A 26552-nucleotide genomic window follows, 5' to 3' on the forward strand; every position below is an offset into this window, starting at 1 on the left:
TGGGCTTGTTTGTTGTGGTTGATATGAAGGTTTTCCTTCAGTTTTAGGTCCTGTGTAGCTCAATGGCACTAACACTGGGTTGGGGGTTTATTCCCCCTGTGCAGCTAAACAGTTATATAAGACCAACAGTCAAATTAGATAATGAAACAAATAATAATTTCCCCCATTCTTTCTGTTATTTACACCTGAGTATGTTTACTTGTAAATGGTCTGTATTTATTTAGCGCTTTTCTAGTTTTAACGACTCAAAGCACTACACTGTGCCGCCTGCTCATCAGATAAACACCCATGACCAGAGCTGTATAGTAACGAAGTAGAACTACTTCACTACTCAAGTACTAAAAGGCTGTATCTGTACTCTACTGGAGTATTATTTTTTTCTCCTACTTCCACTTTTAGTTGAGTACATATTTTCGATGACTTTAATACTTTTACTCCGATAAATTTTATATGTTGCTTCATCATTACTCGTTACTGTTGTGAATTCCTCCACGAAGACTGTGTAGGTTACAGTGTGTGTGTACGTTAGATACATACACTAATTGAAATTAAGTAATTAAGAAATCCCAGAGATTGCGTCGTGTTTCTTTTCATTACGGTTGCCTGTTCAGAAGTCAGAGACGATGTCAATTTGTAATCTTTCTATTTAGCTATTGTTGCAGCAGATTAAGCTATTCCGGAGTTGTTTGAGTCTGCAATGAGTACTGAATGTCAACCTTTTTACCCTGTGATGTGAAGCTGCTAGTTTATCTGGATTTTGCTAGCTTGCTAACTTTCCTGTACATCACACATGTTACTAGCTAGTGTGTGATACGTTTTTTGGGGCTTTAATCGTTACTGTCCTCGGAGAGGATGTTCATTTTACTTGCACAGTGTGATAATTGTACATTTTATTTCAGTATTTGTTAATATTTGTTATTTTTAATATAATATATTTAATATGTGTTCATTCCTTTGGCTACAGCCTTGGCTAAACATTTGCCATAATATAAACAATATGATATTCAAACTTTTGTCTGCTTTCTTTAATAACTAAATAAAACAATACTTGTAATTTTACTTTCAGTACTTGAGTAGTACATTTTAAAATAAACTACTTGCGATACTTAAGAACAAAAAATGTTGAATACTTTAGTACTTCTACTTAAGTGTGGTGCTTAAAGAGCACTTCAACTTCTACTCAAGTCACTTTTTTGATAGAGCACTTGTACTTTTACTCAAGTATGGGTCTCTAGTACTTTATACTTTATCTGCCCATGACCCAGCATAGGGAGACATTTGGGGTTCAGTGTCTTGCCGAAGGACACTTGGGAATCGAATCACCAACCTTTCAACTGGTTGTGACCCCTCTGAGCCACAGCTACCGACATGCACACCAGTTTCCCAGTAATCGTATTTTTATCTTTGGTCATATTCAATGTTTTTACATGATGATGATGATGATGATGAAACAAAAAGAAACTGGTTATTCAAATCTTTGCAACTTATCTACTTTTTTAATCAATTTTGAAAGGTGCTAGATCAGATCAACGTATCTTCAATTTGACAGATCTGCTTTTTAATAATTTCTCCAATCTAATGTCATCTGTTTTAGCTCTTTCATTAACGACTGCCATTATCATTTAAGATTTAAAACTTTTTCATATGTAAACCAGTTTCTTTTATATCCAAATCACATAATGTAGGCCTCTGATAACCAGGATGAGTGATTGTAGTGTTTGTATAAGCAAATACTCGAAAACCCAGATCATAAGTAGGATATTAGTGTGCATGTTAACACGCACAGTTATTTAATGAACAACTGCAGCAGTGAAACTGACTCAACAGTGTAAATATTGTACATGAATTGGATGTGTGTACATGTGAAGAAATGAATTGTATATGGGATTCACTGTAAGTACACTTTGTTTGTTGTCTTGTCTGGAAATGTACCAGACAGTTGTTGGTTATTGGAAATTAAAACAGAACAACATTTGGCCTTTGTGTGACAAGTGCTTTTTTTTTATTCCAGCTGGTTGTTGTTCCTCGCATTCTCCTCCAAAAAGTTTCTCTCTATCATATATATCATATACAACTGTGGAATATCTCATCATATGTGACTATATTTTTTTATTTTTGTTTTGTATGTTCTTTGTAGTGCATTTATGTAACTGTACACACATTTAGTTAAGTAAATTTTGATTTTATAAACTCACAATATTATACATGCAAAAATGTTACTTTGTAAAGATCTGAAGTAGTGATGGTCAAATGAAGCTTCGCAAACCACTGTCTTTATTTTCTGAGCTCACTAGATGGTCTCTGTTCAAAGAAAAAGGTTAAAGGAATGCCATTTCAGTGTGTTTTCAACCCTTTGTTTAACAGCGAGCGCCATCTAGTGAGCTCAGAAAGTAAAGACAGTGGTTCGCAAAGCTTCATTTGACCATCACTAATCTGAAGAAATTAACATTGTGTAAATTTTAGTTATAATATTACCCAACTATTACAGTTACTGTTACCATATTTGACTATTACTGTTATTAACAAAATATTTTATGATGCTATGTTATTATTACTGTTATTGTACATTTGATTTGTTTAAATTATTACATTTTAGATTGAAAACGTATGTTTGACCTTGAAAACAGAAGATGACAAAACCTCAAGGTCTATTAGTGGAATTGAAGGTTTATTTGTTCATTAAATGATCAAAAGCTCTAGAACAGCTACTAAACATCTACTAACTAAGTTAAACTGCATCAAATTTAATTAAATTGAATAAAAAAATAAAATAAAAAGTAGAATAGTATAGGCAACAGCTTCCTCATTATGGAGATGAACGCTAGTGCCGTTTATATTATCTATATAAAGGGCACTAATGAACACCAATCAACAGTGACCTCTACTGGGCAATGCGAGTCATTGCTCTGTTATGGTCCAAGAATCGTCCAGTCAGAGTCTGGAATGTGGATCATGTGACCTAGCAGCCGCGTAGGAGAAGGATTGAACGGCAACAACAAATATGGAGGTGCCTCTGTTTAACTTCACACCGGAGAGGTACTGGACGGAGGAGAAAGAGAGGGCGCTCATAGCGTTTTTCTCCAGTAAGTCAAACACTCTACAACAGCAACTTTTCATTTAATAAAAGTTGCTGTTTTCATCAATGTGTTGTCGTAAGCTGCAACTAATAGTGGCAACCGTTGCTGGATGAGACCGACGGCTGCTGGAAATGAGCGATGCAGACAGAAAACAGCAATGGCGACTAGCAACTGAAGTCTAGTTTGCAGTTATTCTCATGAAAAGACGTAAAAAACCGCTTCTTGGTTTCTGTTTCTTAAAACTTGTAGATCTGAATTTAAATAAATTAAATGAACGAAGTATGTTTGTTTTGTAATTGAATTTTAATGGCCTGGAAATGGAGGGAAGGGGGACAATCCATATTAACTCAGTTTTGTTATTACCCTGTACCTAACGTTACATGTAATGATAACGTCAGTATTCATATTCTAAAGTTACAGTGCTTGTAGTGAATACATTTGAGTTATGTCTTCAAATGCAGAACATACAATATGTTTTTACATATGGCACACCTCGTAAGTGAAATTACTAAATTAAGGTAATGATTAATGACTCATGATGCTTCCACATATTTTTCACGTAGAAACATCCTAAAAGAAACACTAATTTGCATGAATAAAGCAACCCAATGAAACGTAATAGTCCAGAAAGCACCCCACACACCACCACTATTGAAATGACTGTTCTGATTACAAGCCAAAATACACTGTACTATATACTGTAGATGTGTGTTATATATATATATATATATATATATATATATATATATATATATGTTCCTGTATACCTGTACAAAGAAAAATAAAGCGCAGAAGTCTTTTATGAAACATACAAACAAGTATCAGTCATGTCTGCAGACTCAAAAGATTTAGATTGGCCTTGAACTAGGGCTGGGCAATATATCGATATTATATCGATATCGTGATATGAGACTGGATATCGTCTTAGATTTTGGATACTGTAATATCATGATATGAAGTGTTATCTGTCCCTGGTTTTAATGGCTGGATTACAGTAAAATGATGTAATTTTTTTAACTTACCAGACAGTTCTAGTTTTTCTATTATTTGACTTTACCCACTTAGTCATTATATACACATTAATGAAGATTATTTAAAAAAAAAAAAATCTCATTGTGTAAATATTTTTATGTAAGCACCAATTGTCAACCCTACAATATCGCTGCAGTATCGACATTGAGGTATTCAATAATATCTTAATATTCGATTTTTTTCATATCGCCCAGCTCTACCTTGAACCATACTAACATACAGATTAATGATTTGATTTGAGTGGGTTTCCTTCAGCCATTTTTTAAATTGCATGAAGATATGTACATTTTTCGCATTAAAATGTCTACATTGTCACATTTTTACGATACCTTTTTTCAGATCTTTAACTTAATATTTTAAGTGGAGGAAGGATTTTAGTAATCAGACTTCTGGATCCTAAGTTCTCAGAGAAACAAGCTGAGCAAATGTCAGCAGTAACACTGATTTTTAACGTGAAACTGCCTAATTCAGTATATTTACCTTTTTAAATCCCTGGGTCCCTTTGTTTTGAAGAGGAGACCGTTGAAAAATTTGGCTCACAGTAAAAACCTAAACGATGAACACTGAAGGAATCCTAACCGAGAGAAACTGACTGAAATGACAAGCACTGTCTTTTGTTATTGTTTTGACTAAATTTCTGGTCCAAAAGTGGAAATTCTTGTTGATCTTTAATTAGAGCTTCAGATTTTTAGGAGCTGCTGAAGCGGTGGTGGCACAACAATGTAAAGGAGTTTCTACGATAAAATAACATTTGGCAGTAACAAAAAGAAATGCTGAACAATAATGCAGAGACCAAGTATCCTGTTTGCTTTTATTTTCCAGAGCATAGTTGTCTGTGGAACCACAAGTCAGAGAGTTACAAGAACCGACAGCTGCGATGGAAGACCCTGGAACACCTGAGGATCCTTCTGTCAGCTCACCCCCCACCTGTTACTTTCACAGGTAAGGATTTGGTCAGCTCCATTGATTTTCAAAAGTGTATTTTGTGTAGGAGCAAAAACATCTAATCTTCCACTCTTCTGTTTTTCTTTCCAGTGGAAGACATTAAGAACAAGTTTAAGAACCTTCGTACCACCTTTCAGCGTCAGTACAAAATGGTGAAGGCGAACAAGGTGTGCAGGTCGGACGACGTGTTCCTGCCGCAGTGGAAGCACTACCAGCAGCTGATGTTCCTGCAGGGCTGCTGGGACCAGGACGACGGCCCAGACGATCAGCCACTCTCGCTGCTGACTGTTCCACAGGAGGAGAGCCAGCCAATCCTCACCTCCCCGGGGCTGAACATCTCCTGTCTCCCCACCCTGTCCACCTCTTCGTCCTCCTGCATCCCCTCCACCATGATGGTTAAATGTTATTGGACTGAAGAGAGGGAACGTGCACTAATAGCTTTCTACTCTGGTAAACAAAACACTGATTTCAGATTCAGAATGATTAGTTGTTACTATGGAGGATTTGATATACAGACAAAAACCTCATGATGGTTTGGATTCTTACAATGACAGTGTTTCGTAGTTGATGGGTGTTGTTGTGTGTTGTTGTGCACAGAACATAACTGTCTCTGGAACAAGAAGTCAGAAAACCACAACAACCGTCAGCTCAGACTGAGGCTGCTGGAGGCTCTGAGGATGCAGCTGTCTGACCATTCAGTGTCTTTCTCAGGTAAATGTCACATGTTCCTGCTAGTTTGCTGTTAGGGTTCAATAATCTCTGGAGGTCAAAAATACAATACCAGAGTATTTGCACATTTAGGAATTCTAGGCACAGTGGGTAACAACTCAGATGAATTAATGAATGAATAACATATTTATATCATATATATATACATATATATATAAAAGAATAACAAAAACATAATTCAACATAACACTAGACCCATTCGAAAAGAGATAAGTAGAAACCTAGCTTGTCAAGTCCTACCCCAAACTTATGTTGCACCAAAGTCGTTATTGCATGTTTCCTATTTTGTTCTTATCCTTTACCATCCCATGACCCCCAGCATGGTCCAGTCCCCCAAGTTAAGATCAACTGCTTTAAGATAATAGTTCAACATTTAGGTAAATACACTTACTCATTTTTTATTCCGTGAGTGAGATGAGAATATTGATATCAGTCTAAGACATGAGATTGATATTGATCTTTTCATCTCATTGTCAGAAAAAAATAAAACTAGAAAAAAAAATAGAACTATTCCTTTAAGTAGCCTACCAACTGCTAAAAAAACTGCAGAATAAATCTGCTATAGTTAAGGTGCCAGTATGGGGCATCTACAAACTCTACAAAATATCTACACTTGTTTATCATAAAATGGTCTCATCAGGAAGCAGACTTAAAGGAAAAAGGGATTTTTACAGCAGCCAAAAGACATATTAGACATTATCAGACTGCTGTTTTGATAGTTAAAAATTCTAAATATTGGTATTCCTTGAAACTACTACTGTGGAGCAGAAACAGGCAAACTGCCATTAACACAGCACTAATATACTATCAGCTTATAATGGCAAACAAACATGTTAGCAAACAGCTGCCTACTTCTACCTCCAGCAGACACAGAGCAACATTCTCATTTCACTGGAGTTCTATTGCTGTCCACCTGAAGAATTCAAGTCCAATATTCACTCTCCTTTTAGTTTGGGTTTGGTCTGCAAATCGCCGTTTTGAATGGGAAAATGTCATCCACGTGAATCGTGTAGATCCGAAAAGTTTTTATTTTGGGGGGGGTCCGGTGCCTTAATGACTGTTATTTACCGGACTGAATAGCAACACGGTTTTCAGTGCCCTATTTAGGTGCCACTTAAATGACTGCGCTTCTCTCTGATGCTCCAAAAACGGACGTCAGAGGTAACTGAAACATCGCTGCACGGGACGCTAGTTAACACTACACTCGACAGCAGGTAATGTTAGCCTACCATTTTAACTGTGTTTAGTAAACACAGTTAAAATGCTGACAACTAAACGGTGTAAAAGTGTGTCTGTATTACACTGTAGAGGATTCCAACAACAGTATGCAGCTGCCGTTGTCTGAAAAACAACACAGACTCAGCCTTGCCAGCCTTGTGGTGCATTCAAAGTAATTGTAAAATACCCTTTTCCCATCCAGTGGTTGTTTTTGTCTTTAACAGGAATTTACTGGTGAAATAAGTTATTGTTATAAGTTATTGTTATTACATTTTTAATAAATCATTTAATTTTGACCCTTAGCAATACACAAGCCTTTATTTAATGTTGCCGTTTTGTGCTCCTTTTTAGATCAACTTTTTTTTGTTTCATATTTTTGAACATACATATATATATATATATATATATATATATATATATATATATATATATATATATATATATATATATATATATATATCAGTTCAGGCACTGTTTTAAAAGTATTTTAGCACCTGGAAAATGTTGTGTTTTCCCTTTATTTTCTTCTTGGGGGGGATGTGTCACCTTTTTCAGCCCTTCTGAGTTTGCAGTTATTTGTCAGGTTTGTCATAAAAAAATACACTTTACATTACATCGTCATTTAATGCGGTGTTATAAAAAATATGGCTTGACTTGGTTGAATAAATTTTACAGAGCAACAATGAACCACTTACTAAAATCAGATAGAAGGAGCAACCAACCGTATAAGTTGGAGAAACAAGTATTGGTGCGAGATGTGAGTATTTATTCACGAGCTTGTGGAAAGTGACTCCTTTGTTGGTGTTTTGCAGTTGAAGACATGAAGTGCAAGTTCAAGAACCTTCGGACAGTTTTCAACCGTGAATACAAGGCGGTCCAGGCTAGCAGGGTGTCTGACAAACCCTACGTGTCCAAATGGAAACACTATCAGCAGCTGCTCTTCCTCTGCGAGTCCTGCGACGAAGACGACAGCCCAGATGACCTACAGATACTGATGCCACAAGAAGACATGGATCCGGAACATGGAAACCAAACACCCTCTTCCACCCTGAGCAGCTTCTCCTCCAGCTCCACACAAATCAACAACATCAAGTTCGATCAACTCTCTGTTCCCTCCAGCGATGCCAACACCAGCCCCGCATACCAAATCTTCCTCTCTGCGTCTCCAGATAATCTCAAACAAGCCAGCCAAACAACTGCTTCCACATTCCCCGCCACTCCATCGACTTCACTACCAGACACCAAACCTTGTGTAAACCCCTCCCCTCTAAATTTTGCCGGTTCAGTTCAGCCGGACAGCAGACTGAGCACCAACTCCCGCTGTCACTGGAATGAGGCCAAAGTTCAGCAGCTCATATCATATTACTCTGGTTGGTGGCATTATTTATGTTGCTGTTGATTTTTTTTAAGATAAAGTGCTATGTGGGTGTATACAGACCAGGCTTGATTGATAAATCCCTCCCTCTCCTGTTAGATTTGTTTCATGTGTTAGTAAGGAACAGCTTATGTTCTTATTAGTACTTAATTATTCTGATGAATCTTAACTGTTGAATAACTGATTAGGAAACACCATGTGCATGTTGATACTGTGATACTTTTTTCCACTTGACCAAACAAATCTTTATCCTTTGGTAAGGTAATTCTAGATGTAGTGCCAATTTCACTGGTTATTAATTCAATTTAAAAAAAATTATAGTGTCAAATCATAACAGACGTCACTTTATAGAGTAGGTCTAGACCACACTATAATTTACAGAAACATTTTGGGCTGAATGGAACCTGGGTCCCTGCAATCTGACATATCATGTATCCCGGTCCAAAATTCCTGGACTTTTATCATAGACCATAGGACATGAAGTCTTCTGTCTTACATTTCCAACAATTTGGTGTGTCTTTCAGACCAATTCTAAACAATCTGGAGGGAGTCCAATAGAAGCGATGCATAATCTCGAACTGAATGAGGCGCACCCTCACATTGCATGACATAGTTTTAATATTCCTACAGATTCTGTCCCACTTCTCATCATCCAATGTAATACTCAGATCCCTTTCCTAAGTTTTTTTCCCCCCAGGTTCTGCATAAACATAGAATAATACCCAGAAACCTTATGACCTTTTCCATATTTCAACAACACCGTATCTAAACATTGTGGTGGCTTCGGGATGAAGAACTTGATCCAAAAATCACCACTAACAGATGGCAAAGTTGCCAATATCTAGGGACCAAGGGATTCCAAATTGCTGTATCACATCATCAAAGGATTTCAGTGTGCCACCAAGATACAGATCCCCTAGTGTGACAATTACCTTTTCCATCCAATCCCTCCAAAAAAGGGCAGATTTACCAATACATAACTTTGGATTTCGCCAAACACTTGATGAAGTATTTAGATATGGATCCAGTTCAAACAGCCACTTTGGTCCAAACGACATTTAAGTGAGAGGTTATCTGATGTGTTTTTGCCTCACCATACAGTTTAACAGACAGGCTTTGTAATGGCGATAATGGGGCAAGAACAGATTGCTCAATACAATACCAGGGTGGGGCTCTCTCAGGAGGAAGTGACCAGTGGGCCAGATGCCTAAAGTTAAAAGCATAGTAATAATACATTGGTAGGCCCAACCCTCCTCTATCAATCGGTCTTTGTAATTTATTAAAATATAGAATTTTTTCCCATTCCATATTAATGCCTTTGTTATCCTGTCAAACCATTTCAAATATGACAGGGGAACTCCAGAGGAAGAGATTGGATAAGGTAATTCAGCTTGGGAACACAAACCAACATGTATAACATTTTTATAACATTGACCTTCCCTGCTGATGAGAGATTGAGAGTCGCCCATCTATTAACACAAGAGATTTTATTCAACAATGGATCCAAATTAACTTTAACTAGGTCTTATAACTGGGGAGGGAATAAGATACCCAGATATACAATACCTTGCTCTGAAATGCACCTGATTGGAAGACTGTTCTGACTTGGACCAATTTACCCTACAACCTGAAAATTTCGAGAAAAGTCAATGATCCCGAGTAGATAGGGTATTGATCTGCTAGGTTCGGACACAAAAAGTAATATATCATCCCCATAAAGCATAAGTTTGCACACTACTCCTCCTACCGTAACACCTGGGAAGTTAGTTTCCCCCCTTATGGCTGCTGCCAAAGGCTCTATGGCTAAACAAAACAACAAAGGAGAAAGAGGTGAGCCCTGTCTTATTCCCCTTCAAAGAGCAAAATATTCAGAAGTTAACCCGTTAGTTTGCACCACAGCCTCTGGGTGCGTATACAGCACCTTAATCCATTTTATAAATGTTTAGCTTTTTTAGCATTTCTAGCTCCTGTAAAAGGCAGTCCCTCCAGGATTTTGCGGCCTTTTTTGAGATTGTTGCGGCCCAAAATGCCTGATTTTGTAAAAGATTTTGATAAAAGTTGTGATGTCTTTTGTATGTTTGTTGCAATGAAGTTGCGGGAGACAGTGAAAGTTGTTTTTTTTGTATAGTTCTTTAAAGATAAAAAGGAAACTTGTTTTGGGGAGAATAAAACTATTCTGGGCTGAGATTTTCTAGTAACCTTACCAAAAAAGCTGAGGATGCTGCAAATGTTGGTATAATATGAAAATGGCTGGTGGATTTAAGACAAAAAATTTAAATTTTTTTGAATGAATCAAATTTGAACATATGTGTCAGGCTTGTTGATCTTTACATTGTTAGTTAATTTCCTAACCTGGCTTGGGAAACACATTCATGCTGTTTGATAAAGTACTGACTTTAACTTATCATTGCACTTACAATAATGAGCGCCGCTGTCCTCAATTTAGGTCATTGTGTCGTCTCATCTCCTTTTTTTCCTGCATCCACCAGGATTGAAACGGCAGCAACTTCAGCGACTTTGAAATCGTTACAGTCTACATTGATGTTAAAATGTATACAGGTTGGCAGGACGGTCTGAAATGTTTTGCACGGTCTTTTGCTGTACGTTTTGTTGGTAAATGTGAGATGTTCGAGTCACACACACGTCTCGTCTTTATATCACAAACAAGGAAATGATCAACCCGTTCTCACTCCCGCTTGGTCATTGGCTCTCAGAGTGCACGTGGGACTGCTGTGATTGGTTGAAGTCGTGGGAAACTTCAGGTTATTGGTTGAATTTGCGTGAATTGGCGCTATTGTAACATGGCGAAATCCTGGAGGGACTGAAAAGGGAGGAGTTAAGGCGCCACCTATAAGAGCACCATCTTGTTCTATTTCGTATAGGCTTCGCCCTCTAACTCCGGATTTCCACTGGATGCAGAACGTCCGGCTCCGCTGCATGCCGGCTGCGTGCTGATTTGTTGCGGCATGGCTGCCAACAACAGTTAGTTTCCATCCAGAGGAGTAGAGGGGAAACAGCTCTGTGCTGTGTTTTCAAGGTGTAGTGCAGGGAAATATGATCTGCCGTGAGCACGGTGTATTTTATTTTGAAAATTAACCGGATGTTTTATTTTGCTTCTGTGCTCGACTTCCTGTCCCGCACTATCTACCGTGTGCTGAATTGCTGCGGAGCAGGTAACAATAGAAGCTCTACATATCTGCTCCGGAGGGCTGCGGATCGCCGGAGCTGTGCCGGAGTCGGAACGCAGCCGTTCTGCAGCCGTTCTGCAGCCGTTCTGCAGCCGTTCTGCAGCCGTTCTGCAGCCGTTCTGCAGCCGTTCTGCAGTCAGTGGAAATACACACATTGACTTTAATGGAAACCCAGTGACTCCACCGCCGTTCCGCAGCCGTTCCGCAGCCGTTCCGCAGCCGTTCCGCAGCCGGTGGAAATTTGGGGTAATTGTCGCTTATCGCTATTGGGTTAATCCCTTCGCGCATGCGCAGTCGTGAAGATTTATTTCGCGCCCTTGTGCCCTGCATGGGCCTGTCTTACGACTGCAGATACTGTATATTACTGCAGCGCGACCAGAGATCTGCTCCCTATTTTTCTTCAGCAACAAGCAGTTTGAAGACTTCGAAGAACCGCGATGTCCGCCGTCTACCGACCACGGACCGGCTGTATCCTGCCGCTGGCCCTCCACCCGAGCTTCAAGGTGTGCCCGCACATTCTCCAAATGCATGGAGACGGCACTTCAGCCGTTACGCAGGAAAGGCATCAGAGTTCTGTTTTATCTGGACGATCTGATCTGATCTTATGGCTCCCTCCCAGGAGAAGGCTGCGCTCCAACTATGGAAGTCGTGCAGCACCTGCAGAAACGGGGCTTCACCATAAACTGGCAAAAGAGCTCACTGGTCCCCGCACAGACAATAGTTTATCTGGGCGTGGACATAGACTCAACCATCATGAGAGCCAAACTGTCAGTGCCAAGGCTGGACGCACTGAGCTCTCTGCTGTCACGCATCATGCCTCACACAACAGTGTCGGCACTGTCTGTGATGCATCTCCTAGATGCATCTTCCTAGGCAGAGTGACGTCACACGTAACAGTGTACACAGACACGTCCCTCACCGGCTGGGGAGGCATGTGCGAATCACAGGTGGTGGGAGTAGTGATGGTCAAATGAAGCTTCGCGAACCACTGTCTTTATTTTCTGAGCTCACTAGATGGCGCTCTCTGTTCAAAGAAAAAGGTTAAAGGAATGGCATTTCAGTGTGTTTTCAACCCTTTGTTAAACAGCGAGCACCATCTAGTGAGCTCAGAAAATAAAGACAGTGGTTCGCGAAGCTTCATTTGACCATCACTAGGTGGGAGGGAGATGGCCAGTGTCTCCCCTCCCCCACATTAACTGTCTGGAGCTGTCCACGGTGCTGAAAGTGTTGAAGCATTTCACCTAAGTGGTGGCAGGGAGACATGTAGTCGTACGAACAGACAACATCAAAGCAGCGGCATACATAAACCGTCAGGGGGCGTGCGCTCAGCTCAGCTGTTAGAGATAGCCGGGAGCCTCCTACTGTGGGCCCACAGACACCTTTTCCCACCAAACTTGGCCCAAAGCCCTCCTATACGCTTTCCCCCCGGTCCATCTGATCCCTCGCATCCTTGCTCACATCCAGGAGGTGAACCTGTCGGTCATTCTGGTGGCACCGGAACACATCCTGATTCCCGACTCTGGTTCAACGACTGGCGGGGCCCCCTTGGCAACTGCCGTGGCACGGGGAGGGCACTGTCGCAGCTGAACGGCCCAATATCCCACCCTCCGGTAATAAGCAGTGTTGGGAGTAACGGCGTTTAAGTATAACGGCGTTACTAACGGCGTTATTTTATTTTATGATGACACCGTTGCAAATGCGATGATGATTGGCTGGGTGGGTGGGTGCCCTGCTCACGCTGTCTCACTGCACGCTCTGACTACCACTAAACACAAGACAGCGACAATGGCGACGAGCCAGGGAAATTCAAAGGTAGCGTTCTCGAACTTGAAGTACCGCCACTACTTCTCGCTCATTGAAATTAAAGGCAAGCATGTTTATGTAACATGCACGCTATGCTCAGGAAAAATAACGTCACAGTTACTTTGATGAGTAACTAATTACTTTTACATTGTGGTAACTGAGTTACTAACTCAATTACGTTTTGGTAGAAGTCATTTGTAACTGTAACTAATTACTTTTTTAAAGTAAGATGTCCAACACTGGTAATAAGGCAGTGGCTATGGGCCTGGCCACTGAGCGGGAGCGCGTGGAGAGATTAGGCTTGCCCCCTGCTGTGGTGCGCACTATCCAGGGTGCGAGAGCCTCCTCTACTACGCGTTACGCAGGGCGATGGTCCGGGTATGGAGAAAGGTGCAGAACCCACGTTGTGCCCTCTGCCCCTCGTGTTAACTTATCTCCAAACATTGGTGGATAATGACTTGGCTCCGTTACAGTCAAAGCCTATGCGGCGGCCATTTCATCCTGCCACAAGAGCTATGGAGAGAGGTCAGTTTTTGCGCACCCCCTGGTTAAGCATTTTTTGTAGGGGGTTAGACGACAGAACCTGTTGTGCGCTCTCACACACCCAATGGGACTTAGCCCTGGTGCTCCGAGCTCTGGGGAAACCTCCTTTCGAGCCTCTGGCTCAAGCCTCTCTCAGGATGCTGTCACTGAAAACAGTGCTTCTCCTCGCCTTGACGTTGGCTAAGAGGGTGAGTGATTTATGCACGCTGTTGGTTTCACTGTCCTGCCACTCCATTAAGGGGGATGGGACTTGAGTGGCTGTGAGGAATGCGAGTGTTCTGCAGTTATTAATCATGATCATTGTAAAGCACTTTCACAATCATGACATGGGCCTTTCAATCAGTATTAGGCCAATGCATAATCATGACAGTTTATTTTATCAAAAATATATATTATTTGATACATTAAACTTGTTCAATGCGAATAGGAAGAGTAATTAGTCTATGTTCTGCTTGTGGACCTTGTGTCGCAGGTGGTATTGACTACATCAGCTTCGCCCTTGACCATTGGGTCAAGGCGACAGCTCTTAGAGGGCGAAGCCTATACGAAATACATCGATAGTTACGTATTGTAACTCCAGATTCTATATACAGTATCTGCGGATATAAGATAGGCCCGTGCAGGGCACCAGGGTGCGAAAGAAATCTTCACCTTCATTACCCTCGGGGATGCCCACAAAATGGACATTATTGCGTCGGGATCGATTTTTTTAAATCTTAAATTTTTTCTCAAAACATGTTGACTTCTCTCTTGCTAGTGGCAGGATCATCCTGTCTCTCCCTCTTGGCCGCCTCTAAACTCTCGACGCGACTCTCAACCTCATTCATTCTGGTCACCAGGCCAGAGAGGATTAACTCCATCAAAACAATGGAGCGGTGAATTTCCTTCTGACCTTCTAGCTCAGCAGAGATTTTCTCTTGTGCTGTGAATATTTTACCAATATCCGCCAGCGACATGTCGTTAGCTTATTGCTTTTCTGCCAGCAGCGGCGCCATTTTGACTCCTCTCCACCACGTCTCCACTATGAGCAATTGCTGCTTAATATCTCCACCAGCCGCTAACTTTTTAGATTTCAAAATTGTCTGCCTCCAGGATGTTTGAGCACTAATATCTCTGGTCAGTATCTTCAAAAGGATAAATACGGAGCTTGCCCTTCTCCAGTCACGTGAAACCGTCTTTGGTTGCTGATTTCTAAAGTTGCTGGTGTTAGGTTAACAATTGGAAGTACTGTTGTTGGAATTGTTGGGTCTTTGTAAATTATAGAGTGTGGTCTAGACCTACTCTATCTGTAAAGATTCTTTAGATAACTTGTTATGATTTGTTACTATATATAAAATTGAATTGAATTGAATTGAAAAGGAATAATACTAATGTGCTTTTTCTAGGGCACAGCTGTCTGTGGAACCACAAGTCAGAGAGCTACAGGAATAGGCTGTTGAGACAGAGCCTGTTGGAGACGCTTAGCAGCCTCCTGTCTGACAATGAGCCAGTCCCTTTCACAGGTAACAATGGTGGTTATTTGTGTTATAGTGTTGCCAATAGGATAACTTTACCTTTAACACCAAGAGAAATATTTCATAAATGTGATGAGAGTGTACCAAAGCTAGCAAAAAGCACAGGTCTGAAAAGAGGAAGCCAATATTTTAGTTGATTGATTTCAAGTTTTACAAACTCCACGATTCCTCACCCCATTTCCCCAAAGTAGTTTCATGGGCTCAGAGGCTAACAGTTTCTGTAATTCTTCATTCTTCAGTGGAAGACATAAAGACAAAGTTCAGGAACCTGCGAACCATCTTCCAACGAGAACACAAGGTGGTGAGCTCAAACAAAACATGTGGTTCGGAGGACTTTTACCTTCCAAAGTGGAAACACTACCGCGAGCTGATGTTCCTCTGTGACTCCTGCGATGAGGACGAGCGACCAGAAGACCTCCACTTCCATGAACCGCATGAGTCCAGTCTCCTCCACCTGGACAGCCATGCTCTTGCCAGCCATTACTACAGCGCTAACCAAACTGCTACCAAACTGAACATCACCTCAGGTAGCCTTAAAGCTCCTCCCTCACCCACTCCCCCAGACTCACAGCACTCCTCCCCCTCCTCTTCCCCCTCTACATCCTCCTCTTACACTGACAGCAGAGTGTCTGGACGCAAGCGAGCGAGCCGTCATCTCAAGCCCCCCTCCAGCGAGGTGCTAGACATCATGAGGACGTTCTGTCAAAGCCAGATGGTGTCAGCGCATGCAGGGTTCCTAAAGTATGTGGAGGAGTGTCTGAACGAGACACCGCCAGACAAAGTGAAGAAACTGAAAAAGAAGATAATTGAGACGATCCACAGCGTGTCAGAGGAGGTTTAATGTTTCACAGTTTGTGGAGCTCAAATCAGTCTCACTGAGGTTTTGTTTTTGTCTTATTCCAATAGCTTTCTAATAGCTATGATACAATTTCTCACCAGCTGTCATCTCATTCCATTGCACCTTGTTTAAAACCTGTATGAGGTTCTAACAGGGTCAGCATCTGTCTCCAAAACCTCTGCAATCCACACAATGAAGAGCATGTTATGATAAAGCCCTCTACACATATTCGTGGCAGAATTGCTTTAGCGGGCGTAAACTGTAGTTTACATGTAGGGCGAGCAAAGACACCAGCCTGCCAAACATTTCAGAAGCACTACCTTTGGATTTTACACCCCACAGCTAAACTCTGTTTTAGTTTTGACCTTGTGTGTCAGTGACGTTTCATTGTAAACCTAATCAGATGAAGGCTGTCCACAATGTAACCTTAATGCTACCTGTTATGGACAAAAAACTAATTCCATGTTTTAGAGCTCCCCCTAGTGTAAAACGCCACCATAAAATCACAACCCACTCTTTGTAGGAAGAGTACAGCATAGCTGAATGTCAGCAGACAGGGCTACCAGGTGTGAATGGGCAGATCATAAAGAATGGCACTTACCAACTACAAACACCACCTTAAAATTACATTACAATCTATGCAGGAATGTCATTCACAAAAATTACATTCAGCCATCTTTGCATTAATAACATTAATAAATAAAAACTTTAAAAAGAAGAAAAACTAAGGGTCCCAATCATCTATAAATTCAGGACTCTCCAGTTGTTCCAGCGGCAATCTGGCTGGCAGCATTCCGGCTGTTCGACACGCATGCGCAAAAGAGGGCACACGCAGCACACTGGCGTACAGAAGTAAACATGAAGGCCACTAATGTCACTCGCAGTAGGCTGGCTTACGGGAGTAATCATTGAGACCGCAGCGCATAAAGTTAGCTTTACTACTTCCATGTCTACCCTTCACAATAAAAGCCCGACTTAAATTCGCTCACAGCATTTTGCTAAGAGGCAACTCAATAAAATAGCTCACTACACTAACGAAATTTTTGTAAACACTAGATATGAAACAAAAAGCCAGACACTATATCATATTAAGTTGCTGTGAGCTGTAATACCACTTATAAGCAGAAGATAATGTCATCTCATGGGTAAGGCCTCTCTTACTCTGGGCAGCTGCCTCACCCTGCCAAAATACCTCTGCTTATTAAATCCATACTTTAATGTTACTTTATAACCTTATAAGCCTGTTTTGAGATTAACACAGCACAGCCATCATTTAACGCTGACTGTGGTGATATCAACATGCAATATTGATGAAAAAAAACAAACTAGAATGTAGTTTACAAAATAAAAATTAATTCTAGTTTCATGCCTTTCACCTTTTCATCCCCTCTGTCTATCTCTCTGTCTCTCTCTCTCTCTCAAGCACACACACACTCACATCGCTGGTGCCACCTATATCCGTGTCTGTATTCGGTCTGGTTCTGGTGTTTGATTAATGCATATTTTTGCGGATTGACTCGCATAACAGACAAGAGTATTTATTATTATTATTGAGAGGACTCGGAGTAACTGCAAAGCTGCATTTTCAATCATTCAACCAGGGGTTAAAGTGGGCTGGAAACCATCCGAGGAACTGCCCTCGGGCACGTTCGATTAAGAAGTAAATTAATCTAATTGGCAGTTCCATACATTAGAGTTTTATACTGCACTGGTACATGCCATGAGTTCATGAATGTGGATAGTTCACACATCTGTAATAACAGCAGAATATTTGGAGTGCTTAGTTCACATGTCTAATAACAGCAGAACAGTTGAAGTGCTTAGTCCACATGACTGTAATAACAGCAGGACAGTTGAGTGTCTGTTATCTAAAATACTACAGTCAGTTTTGAAGTGAGGATAACGTTGGTAGGCACCTGTGTTTTTCATCAGATAATGATAAGATACTGTATGTCAGATAAAATAAGTTTCACTAAAATGACTATATTATTAGTATTGGTGAGACTAAATTAACTGAAATGTTCAATGTTATTATTTATTGGAATGAATGATTTGGGCACTACTCGCAAATACAGCAGATGTTAGTATTGGGATGGACCCTAAAGTATACAGCCTGTGAGGCTGTAATGCTCATCACACACCAGAAAACTGTCGGAGGAAAGAAAAAAAGACTTTTAAGGCTTTAAGGCTGTTTTTAAGGCTCAAATTCAGCATAAACTGGTCTTTGTCTGCGTCAAGTGGTCATTCTTTTTGCATTTAGTTTGCGAGCATATTATAGTTTAGTCATCCAGTAACATGCTAACAGCATATGCCTATGTGACCATAGGCGTAAGTCAGGACCCCCCTCCCCCTAAAATATCAGTAAAACAGTGTATTGTAAATTATATACTGTGTACTTGAAATAATTGTGTAAGTAGTATAACATTACTGACGCAAATGGGGCAAAAAAAATTTTTTCAATTTAACATGCATAAGTTAGCATCTCAGTCATAATAGAGGCATGAACCAAAGTGTTTGACAAGTGGACATTTTTATCTGTTGGTGGAAGAAGACAGGTCAGGATCACCAAAACCACGTTGTTCAGGACCATGTTGACTTACATCTTTGTATGGATACCGCTTTTAATGGTAAAACCACACCTGAATTTCACCTAACTTCAATAGATGGACATATTCTTAAAGCACAACAGTATTTTAAAATATGTTGTTGACTGTTTTTGCCAAAACTTCCTCCAGAGAGCCTTTCCAAAAAATAAAAAAAAATAAAAAATCACACAATGTTTTTAACTTCAGCTTCATTCCCTGTGCTCAAACTACACTTTTGTCCTACTGTGTGGTTTTAATTTCACGGTGATGAGATCAATTCCAAAAAGACATTCTGGCACCATTTAAGTATTTTAGAGTTTATATAAATCCATTTTTAAAGAGATGTTTTAATATTCAGGGCTGTATTTACAGTAAAATGTTACAGAATTTAGTCATAAAAGAATGTTACACTTTTGTTTTCTGAAGTGCTGAAATTCAGAAAAGATGATCGAACAAATGTCTGACCTGTAATGTGACCCTTTCATTTATTAGCGTTAGCCCTTATGTCACAAAACTAATTTGGAAATGTTGAGTTGGAAAACCTGCACTGTCAGTAGGAAATGATAACATATAATGTAAAATTCTAATCAAACTTAACATTGTAATGTGCTTGCCTTTATTATTTAAAGGTCCCATGGCATGACAATTTCACTTTATGAGGTTTTTTAACATTAATATGAGTTCCCCCAGCCTGCCTATGGTCACCCTAGAAATGGTGATAGGTGTAAACCGAGCCCTGGGTATCCTGCTCTGCCTTTGAGAAAATGAAAGCTCAGATGGGCCGATCTGGAATCTTCTCCTAATGAGGTCATAAGGAGCAAGGTTACCTCCCCTTTCTCTGCTTTGCCTGCCCAGAGAATTTGGCCCACCCATGAGAGAGAGACATCATGGCTTTCAAACGAGCAAAGTGGCAGTTGGTCAAGGCCACACGCCCACCCTCCACCTTGCCCCCCCCCCTCCCCCTCTCTCCTCCTCAATAGCTACAGACACAGAAATGACAAATACTAAGGAAAGCTTATTGTGGAACTGGCTCTAGTGGCTGTAATTCTGCACTAAGGCTGAATTTTGGGCAAGAGATTTCAGATACAGTATTAGGTACGGAGCCCCTAAGGGGACATGAGCAAAAAAAAAGTCTAAAGTTTAGTTTCATGTGCTCACACGAAACTTTCATGTCCGCACGCAAAACCTTAAGTTTAGTTTCATGTGCTCACATGAAACTTTCATGTGCGCACGCAAAACCTTTTCATGTGCGCACATGAAAGTTTCACGTGAGCACATGAAAGTTTCGTGTGAGCACATGAAACTAAACCTTAGATTTGTTTTCATGTGCGCCGCTTTGAAATCCATTTTGCGATGTTATGAACAGCAGAGCCGCAGCACTGCAATAAAGAACTCCGGTTTGAAAGGATGGCGGCTAAAGATGAGTTTTTATAGATGCCAAAAAGGCTTCAATTTGTCATAAGAGTCTAAGTGCCAAAGATAATTAGGCCTTAAAGTAGTTTCGGCGACGGAGCCATCACCTCATTCTGAGTTCAACAGGGAAATTCTAAAACGATAATGTGAAAAAGCTTAACATGGTTTAATGCTACATAAACAACGATCACCAAATTTCTCTCTCATATTGCTCCTCATAACCACTGAAAACTGTCAAAAAATCTAACCAGAAATTTGGTGATCACTGATCGTTATTTAGGTACATTAAACCACATTAAGCTTTTTCCTACAATAGTCTCAATGAAGCAGAAGCCGAAGTCACGCCCCTTCCAGTGCACCTCATGGGACCTAAACTCGGAAAAAATATGAACGGTAGTGAACGGGGAGAGGCAAATTTTTTTTTTTATCCCGTTTGAATTGAGTCATGGATTACAAATATGATGTTCGTCAATTTAAAAGATAATTTTTCAACCGAAGAAAGTCTCAGTTAGCCTTAGGTTTGTCATAGTACCACCAAAGCCGGTCTACGGAAAGCCATTCCACTCCCTATTCAGCCCCATTGTACTGGATTTTGGTTGCAGTTCCACCAGAGTTCCACTGGGGGTGATCGCGGTCCAGTGCAAAATGAATGTGACTCTATGGAGCTAGACGGCTAAATTTGTCTCTTTCGCCTGATTGTCGTTGAGAAACCTCAGATTTGATTGTAGTTTTTGCAAGTTCAACATGGGTTATAGGTCAAAAGTTGAATGAACGAGTACTTATGTCCTTTAGTTTTCTTACAGGGTGAGTCGTTGTAGCCCATAACACGCTAGCATTCTGCTAATGAATGCTGATTGGTCAGTGAAGGAGTGATTACGATCGGAGATCCCGCTTGACGGCATCCGAAGCAGAGCCCGAATATCAGAGTGAATATTTCGGTGTGGTCTTTAAAACATCAGCAAACCTCTTTCTAGCACATGTATTAACACATCCAGCCTAACCTGTTGGCTGTGTTGTCGATGCCTCAAGTACGGTGGCCGGGAAGTGCAATGCAACATTACAAAGAATGAAACACTTTTACATTTTGGAAAACAAATTTACATTTTGGAAAACAAAATAACATTTTAGAAAACAAATTTACATTTTGGAAAACAAAATAACATTTTAGAAAACAAATTTACATTTTAGAAAACAAATTTACATTTTGGAAAACAAATTTACATTTTGGAAAACAAAATAACATTTTAGAAAACAAATTTACATTTTGGAAAACAAAATAACATTTTAGAAAACAAATTTACATTTTGGAAAACAAAATAACATTTTCGAAAACAAATTTACATTTTAGAAAACAAATTTACATTTTGGAAAACAAAATAACATTTTAGAAAACAAATTTACATTTTAGAAAACAAATTAACAAGATGCAAAACACTTTTACCAGTCCCGAAACAAATTTACAAATGACAGATTCTTCACGGAAAGGGAATGTACCACATACCGGAAGTGATGAGGTTTTGTATACATGTCGCCTTGACTACGGCAGTTATGGATCGAATGCGTCAATAGAGCCGCCATCTTGGAACAGGGGATGCACTGCCTTATATACTGTCTATGGGCCGCCTTAATGCATCAGCGTCAATGTAGGCAAAGGTCTAACGGAAATAAAATCACTATAAATCGTCAAAATCTCATGCGATGTTCTAGTTTTTTAAACAAAAAGACAAAGAGACTAATTAATGTGTTAATACAAAGAATATTTATTATAATCAGTTCACAGATATGAGTACAAACGGAAACTTCACCCTTCTGAACTAAGAGGTTCTGCTTCAAAGTGAAGTTTAAACAGACTGAAATGTCCAGGCTCACTCCCCCACTAATGATTCATTTATTTCTGCATGTATTTATTTATTTAACGAGACTTTAAGTCGTGTTTTCGTCGTCCACAGTCCGAGTCCCGCCAGACTCCCTTTAGGAAACCTGTGATTTAAACTTCAGCAGGCTGTGACAGTCCGCTCCGTTCAGTCCTGGATCTGATTCTCCCGGGCTTCCCTTCCCTCCAGCGGGCCCAGCAATACGGCCTGGGTCTCCAGCTGCGTGGTGTCGGTTTTGGCTCCCAGGAATGGGCAGTGAGCTCCAGGTCCTGCAGCTGCAGACGGACTCAGCTGCCCCCTGCTGTAGCCGATCCGCCGCGGCTGTCGATACGTTCCCTGTTTTTCCAATGTTTCCGTCAGGTCCGCGTCATATAAAAACTCCAAACACCGACCACACGTAAAGTCACCATAAACTTCATTCACGCCATATACTCCGCCACAACAACACAAATTGACTGCGCTCACCAACAACACCTCATCACTTCCGGTATGTGGTACATTCCCTTTCCGTGAAGAATCTGTCATTTGTAAATTTGTTTCGGGACTGGTAAAAGTGTTTTGCATCTTGTTAATTTGTTTTCGAAAATGTAAATTTGTTTTCTAAAATGTTATTTTGTTTTCCAAAATGTAAATTTGTTTTCTAAAATGTAAATTTGTTTTCGAAAATGTTATTTTGTTTTCCAAAATGTAAATTTGTTTTCTAAAATGTTATTTTGTTTTCCAAAATGTAAATTTGTTTTCTAAAATGTTATTTTGTTTTCCAAAATGTAAATTTGTTTTCCAAAATGTAAATTTGTTTTCTAAAATGTAAATTTGTTTTCTAAAATGTTATTTTGTTTTCCAAAATGTAAATTTGTTTTCTAAAATGTTATTTTGTTTTCCAAAATGTAAATTTGTTTTCCAAAATGTAAATTTGTTTTCCAAAATGTAAATTTGTCTCGAGCTTTGTAAAAGTGTTTCATTCTTTGTAATGTTGCATTGCACTTCCCGGCCACCGTACTCAAGAGAACAAAGGAAGCGACTCAGAGCTTGCCGTAAAGCAGTATCTCTGGCCGTATATGTGTATGACATCATTGACATTTTAAAAGGCTTTTTAGAACAATAAAGTGACTTTAAAAAAATCTAACACACAACAGTGTGTATTTTTTTAGCCTCCCCTTTCGAATGCAACATTCAAATTACTAGACAAAAAATTATATCCTGAGAAAAGTGGGTTTTGAGGGGTATAGCTCCATATAGCTCATTCTGCACTGGCCTGTGAGCGCCCCCTATATGGAACTCTGGTGGAACTGCAACCAGTTCAGAAGCCGGAAGTAACGAGGGAGTGGAACTTCTTCCTATATTAGAAATTCTTTGGTACCACTTAGTTTTGTGTGAAACCGCTCAGTGAACTACATCTCCCGTCTCACACTAGCTACCTCACCTAGCTTGATGCTCGGCTTGCTCGCTAGCTAGCTAGCTTAGCTCTGTTCCACGACACAAGGAACGTTATCTTAACTGATGGGTTTTATCCAATGAAGTATTTTCAGCAGAGAAGCAAAAGAACAAGTGAGATCCTCTGTGCTCATTTGAGTAACGTTACATCCCCGGTACGATACACACAGACGTCGTAGCTTCAGCGTGACGTCATCCATGAAGTGTGTAGTCTTTGTAATTACGTATTTTCACAGTCTTATACTTCAACAGTTTAACAACAAACTGAGACTTTCTTCGGTTGAAAAATAATGTTTTAAATTGACGATATTGATATTTTTTCCGAATTAAGGTCCCATGGACCGGAAGTAGAAGGGCGGGACTTCGGCTCTCTATAATAGGACTTTGGGTTAGATTTTTTGACTGCTTTTAGTGGTTATGAGGAGCAATATAAGAGAGAAATTTGGGGATCATTGATTCTTGTTTAATATTGATTAAACCACGTTGAGCTTTTTCACTTTAGGACTTATAAAGCCCATGAGAACCGTTGGAAGTCAACCCACAGCCCCTCCGCTGCTGCTGAAAATGTGAAGCAGAAACACTTAATGTCAGATATATTGTCCATAATAATAGGACTTTGGGTTAGAAATTTGGGGATCATTGATTGTTGTTTAGGTACATTAAACCACGTTAAGCTTTTTCATGTTAAACGTTTTAGAATGATCCCATTCAGTTCTCGTATAATTAATCGAACATTCTCTTTCCTTTGTTTAATCCATTCTCCTTGCATTTTGTATACATCCACCTATATCCGTGAGTTGGCCAGATGTTTTTAACTGTTCATAAATTAAAGTAATTGCCCGATCCAAATCGCTGTATCCCTGGAACAAGACTTTAAAATCCGTTTTAAATGTCGTATCAAAACAATATAATGGTGACGACTTAAGCAGAATGTCCTTATAATGAAGACCTAGATTAAAATATAGTGCAGCTAATTAACTGTACTGTGGTCATTCTCTAGTTGTCTCCAGTATGGCCCAGCCTACGGCTTTCATGTGCCCACACTAGTTTTGCGTGCTCACACGAAACTTTTATGTGTGCACATGAAAAGGTTTTGCGCGAGCACATGAAACTAAACTTTAGGTTTCGTGTGCGCACATGAAAGTTTCACGTGAGCACATGAAAGTTTCACGTGAGCGCATGAAACTAAACTTTAGATTTGTTTTGCTTATGTCCCCTTAGGGGCTTCGTAATTAGGGGACCACTAAGGTCTATATAAAAGCATCCAAAGAGCACCATGTCATGGGACCTTTAAGATGTTGCGATGTTAATGGGCAATTATAATATTTAAGTACTATAACTTATTAGTCAGCTTGTTGAGGTTTTATTACTATTATCTCATTACCAGCTGCTGCACAGCTGTAAACATTTTTAAAGCTTATAGGCCTATAATAATGCTATGCATGTAAAGACTTTTAAATGTTTAAAAAAGATGTTCTCATTCCATGTCAAACATTTAGTTTTTGGTCAAATCCAAATCTTTTGAAGCAATAATGGTTATTTTTAGCACCAGCTGTGATTCACAATGTTTTTAAACCAGTTTTTATATAAGAATCATTTGTTTAAATTGGACTCAGTGCCTTATTGGAATCACAGTAACTGTATTCCAGTAAATTTGCAAGAATTTGTCTTCTCAACTTTGGACTTTATATATATATATATATATATATATATATTATTAAACAAATACAAGTACAAATATAAGGACCAGCGAAAGGAGTTTTTTCCTTACATCAATAATCATATTTTTGTAATGAAATCATCTTCACAAATCAACATTACTTTCACCACGGTTAAAGTGTACTGATATTATTGAAAATAGTTTAAAGTGGGGGTTGGTGGTTAGCTCACCTGGTTAAGCGCATGCCCCATGTACAGAGGCTGAGTCCTTGTCTCAGCGGCTGCAGGTTTGGATCCGATCTGCGGCCCTTTGCTGCATGTCATTCCCCCTCTCTCTCCCACTGACCTGTCTTAATCTGTCGTATAAATAAAGGCAGTAAAAGCCAAAATTACAGTATAAAGCAAATATTTAAAAGTAATTAAAAAGGTAACTTTACAGGTCGCTTGGTCTTGCATTGCCAGACCTACCTCCACATCGCTGCGGAGGAGGGTCTGGCTATACCACACAGCATTCTGGGATGGGAGAAAAACGTGCTCTGGTTTATTGACATTTCTTTAAACCAATCACAATCGTCACACGCAGCCGCCCCAAAAAAAGCCTCGGGAAGGAATTAATTTTGGTTGAACGAAAGTTCAAAAGTTATTTTAGTCGTGCAAGAGAAAACTCAATTATATATATAATAGCTCTCTCAATTTACCCTGCAGAGATCTGAGGAGCAGTTAACCATAGTCCTCATATATCGACCGGAGTTTAAAATTCCAACACAAAGAAGGCAGAAGAAAACGGACATCAGCGAAATGCTTCCGGTGGAATTTCCTGCGGCACTGGAGCAATCCCGGAAGTGGAACGTTGTGGATATAGACTACAGGTTGCTGAACTCCAGCTATATACGCAAAACTGTGAAAACTACAGTTGGAAGAAAAGGTGTAAAACTACAGTGGAATATCAGAACTCAAAGGATAGTGAGTATCTTCTTCAATCGATCACCATCTACTTTTTGAGGCAATAAAATGTATATTCTGTATTGCAATGATGTTTTGAGCAGTCTTTAGGAAGAGTTGAAAGTAATTCTCATTCACACCTCTGGATGGCGATCTAGGATAACATACTACGTACTCTGCTGTCTCCTCAGCACTTGCCTTCAAAGAAGAAACGCTTTAAATCAGATTTATTTATGTCCTCTTCAGAAATAAAAGACAAAACAAAATCTCAACTCAAGGTCCACTTACAGTACTTGCTTTTTGTCGAGCTTTTGACAGTATCACAGACTAGTCCTGCATTTAACCCAATCCAGCCTGATTTACTCCTGTTAAAAATGATCAAG

General features: G+C 39.8%; 1 protein-coding gene across 1 annotated transcript; it reads left to right on the top strand.

The window, feature by feature from the left end:
- The first annotated feature begins 2969 nt into the window (after positions 1-2969).
- LOC120545200 lies at positions 2970-19444 on the top strand. The gene is made up of 7 exons (XM_039779330.1): positions 2970-3083; positions 4932-5051; positions 5145-5504; positions 5652-5765; positions 7814-8371; positions 15296-15412; positions 15664-19444. Exons 1-7 carry the CDS (start codon positions 3002-3004, stop codon positions 16263-16265), a joined length of 1953 nt encoding a protein of 650 aa, XP_039635264.1. The 5' UTR covers positions 2970-3001; the 3' UTR covers positions 16266-19444.
- Positions 19445-26552: the final 7108 nt, after the last annotated feature.

The sequence above is a fragment of the Perca fluviatilis genome, chromosome 17, assembly GCF_010015445.1.
Source record: "Perca fluviatilis chromosome 17, GENO_Pfluv_1.0, whole genome shotgun sequence".
In the NCBI taxonomy this organism is placed as follows: domain Eukaryota; kingdom Metazoa; phylum Chordata; class Actinopteri; order Perciformes; family Percidae; genus Perca; species Perca fluviatilis.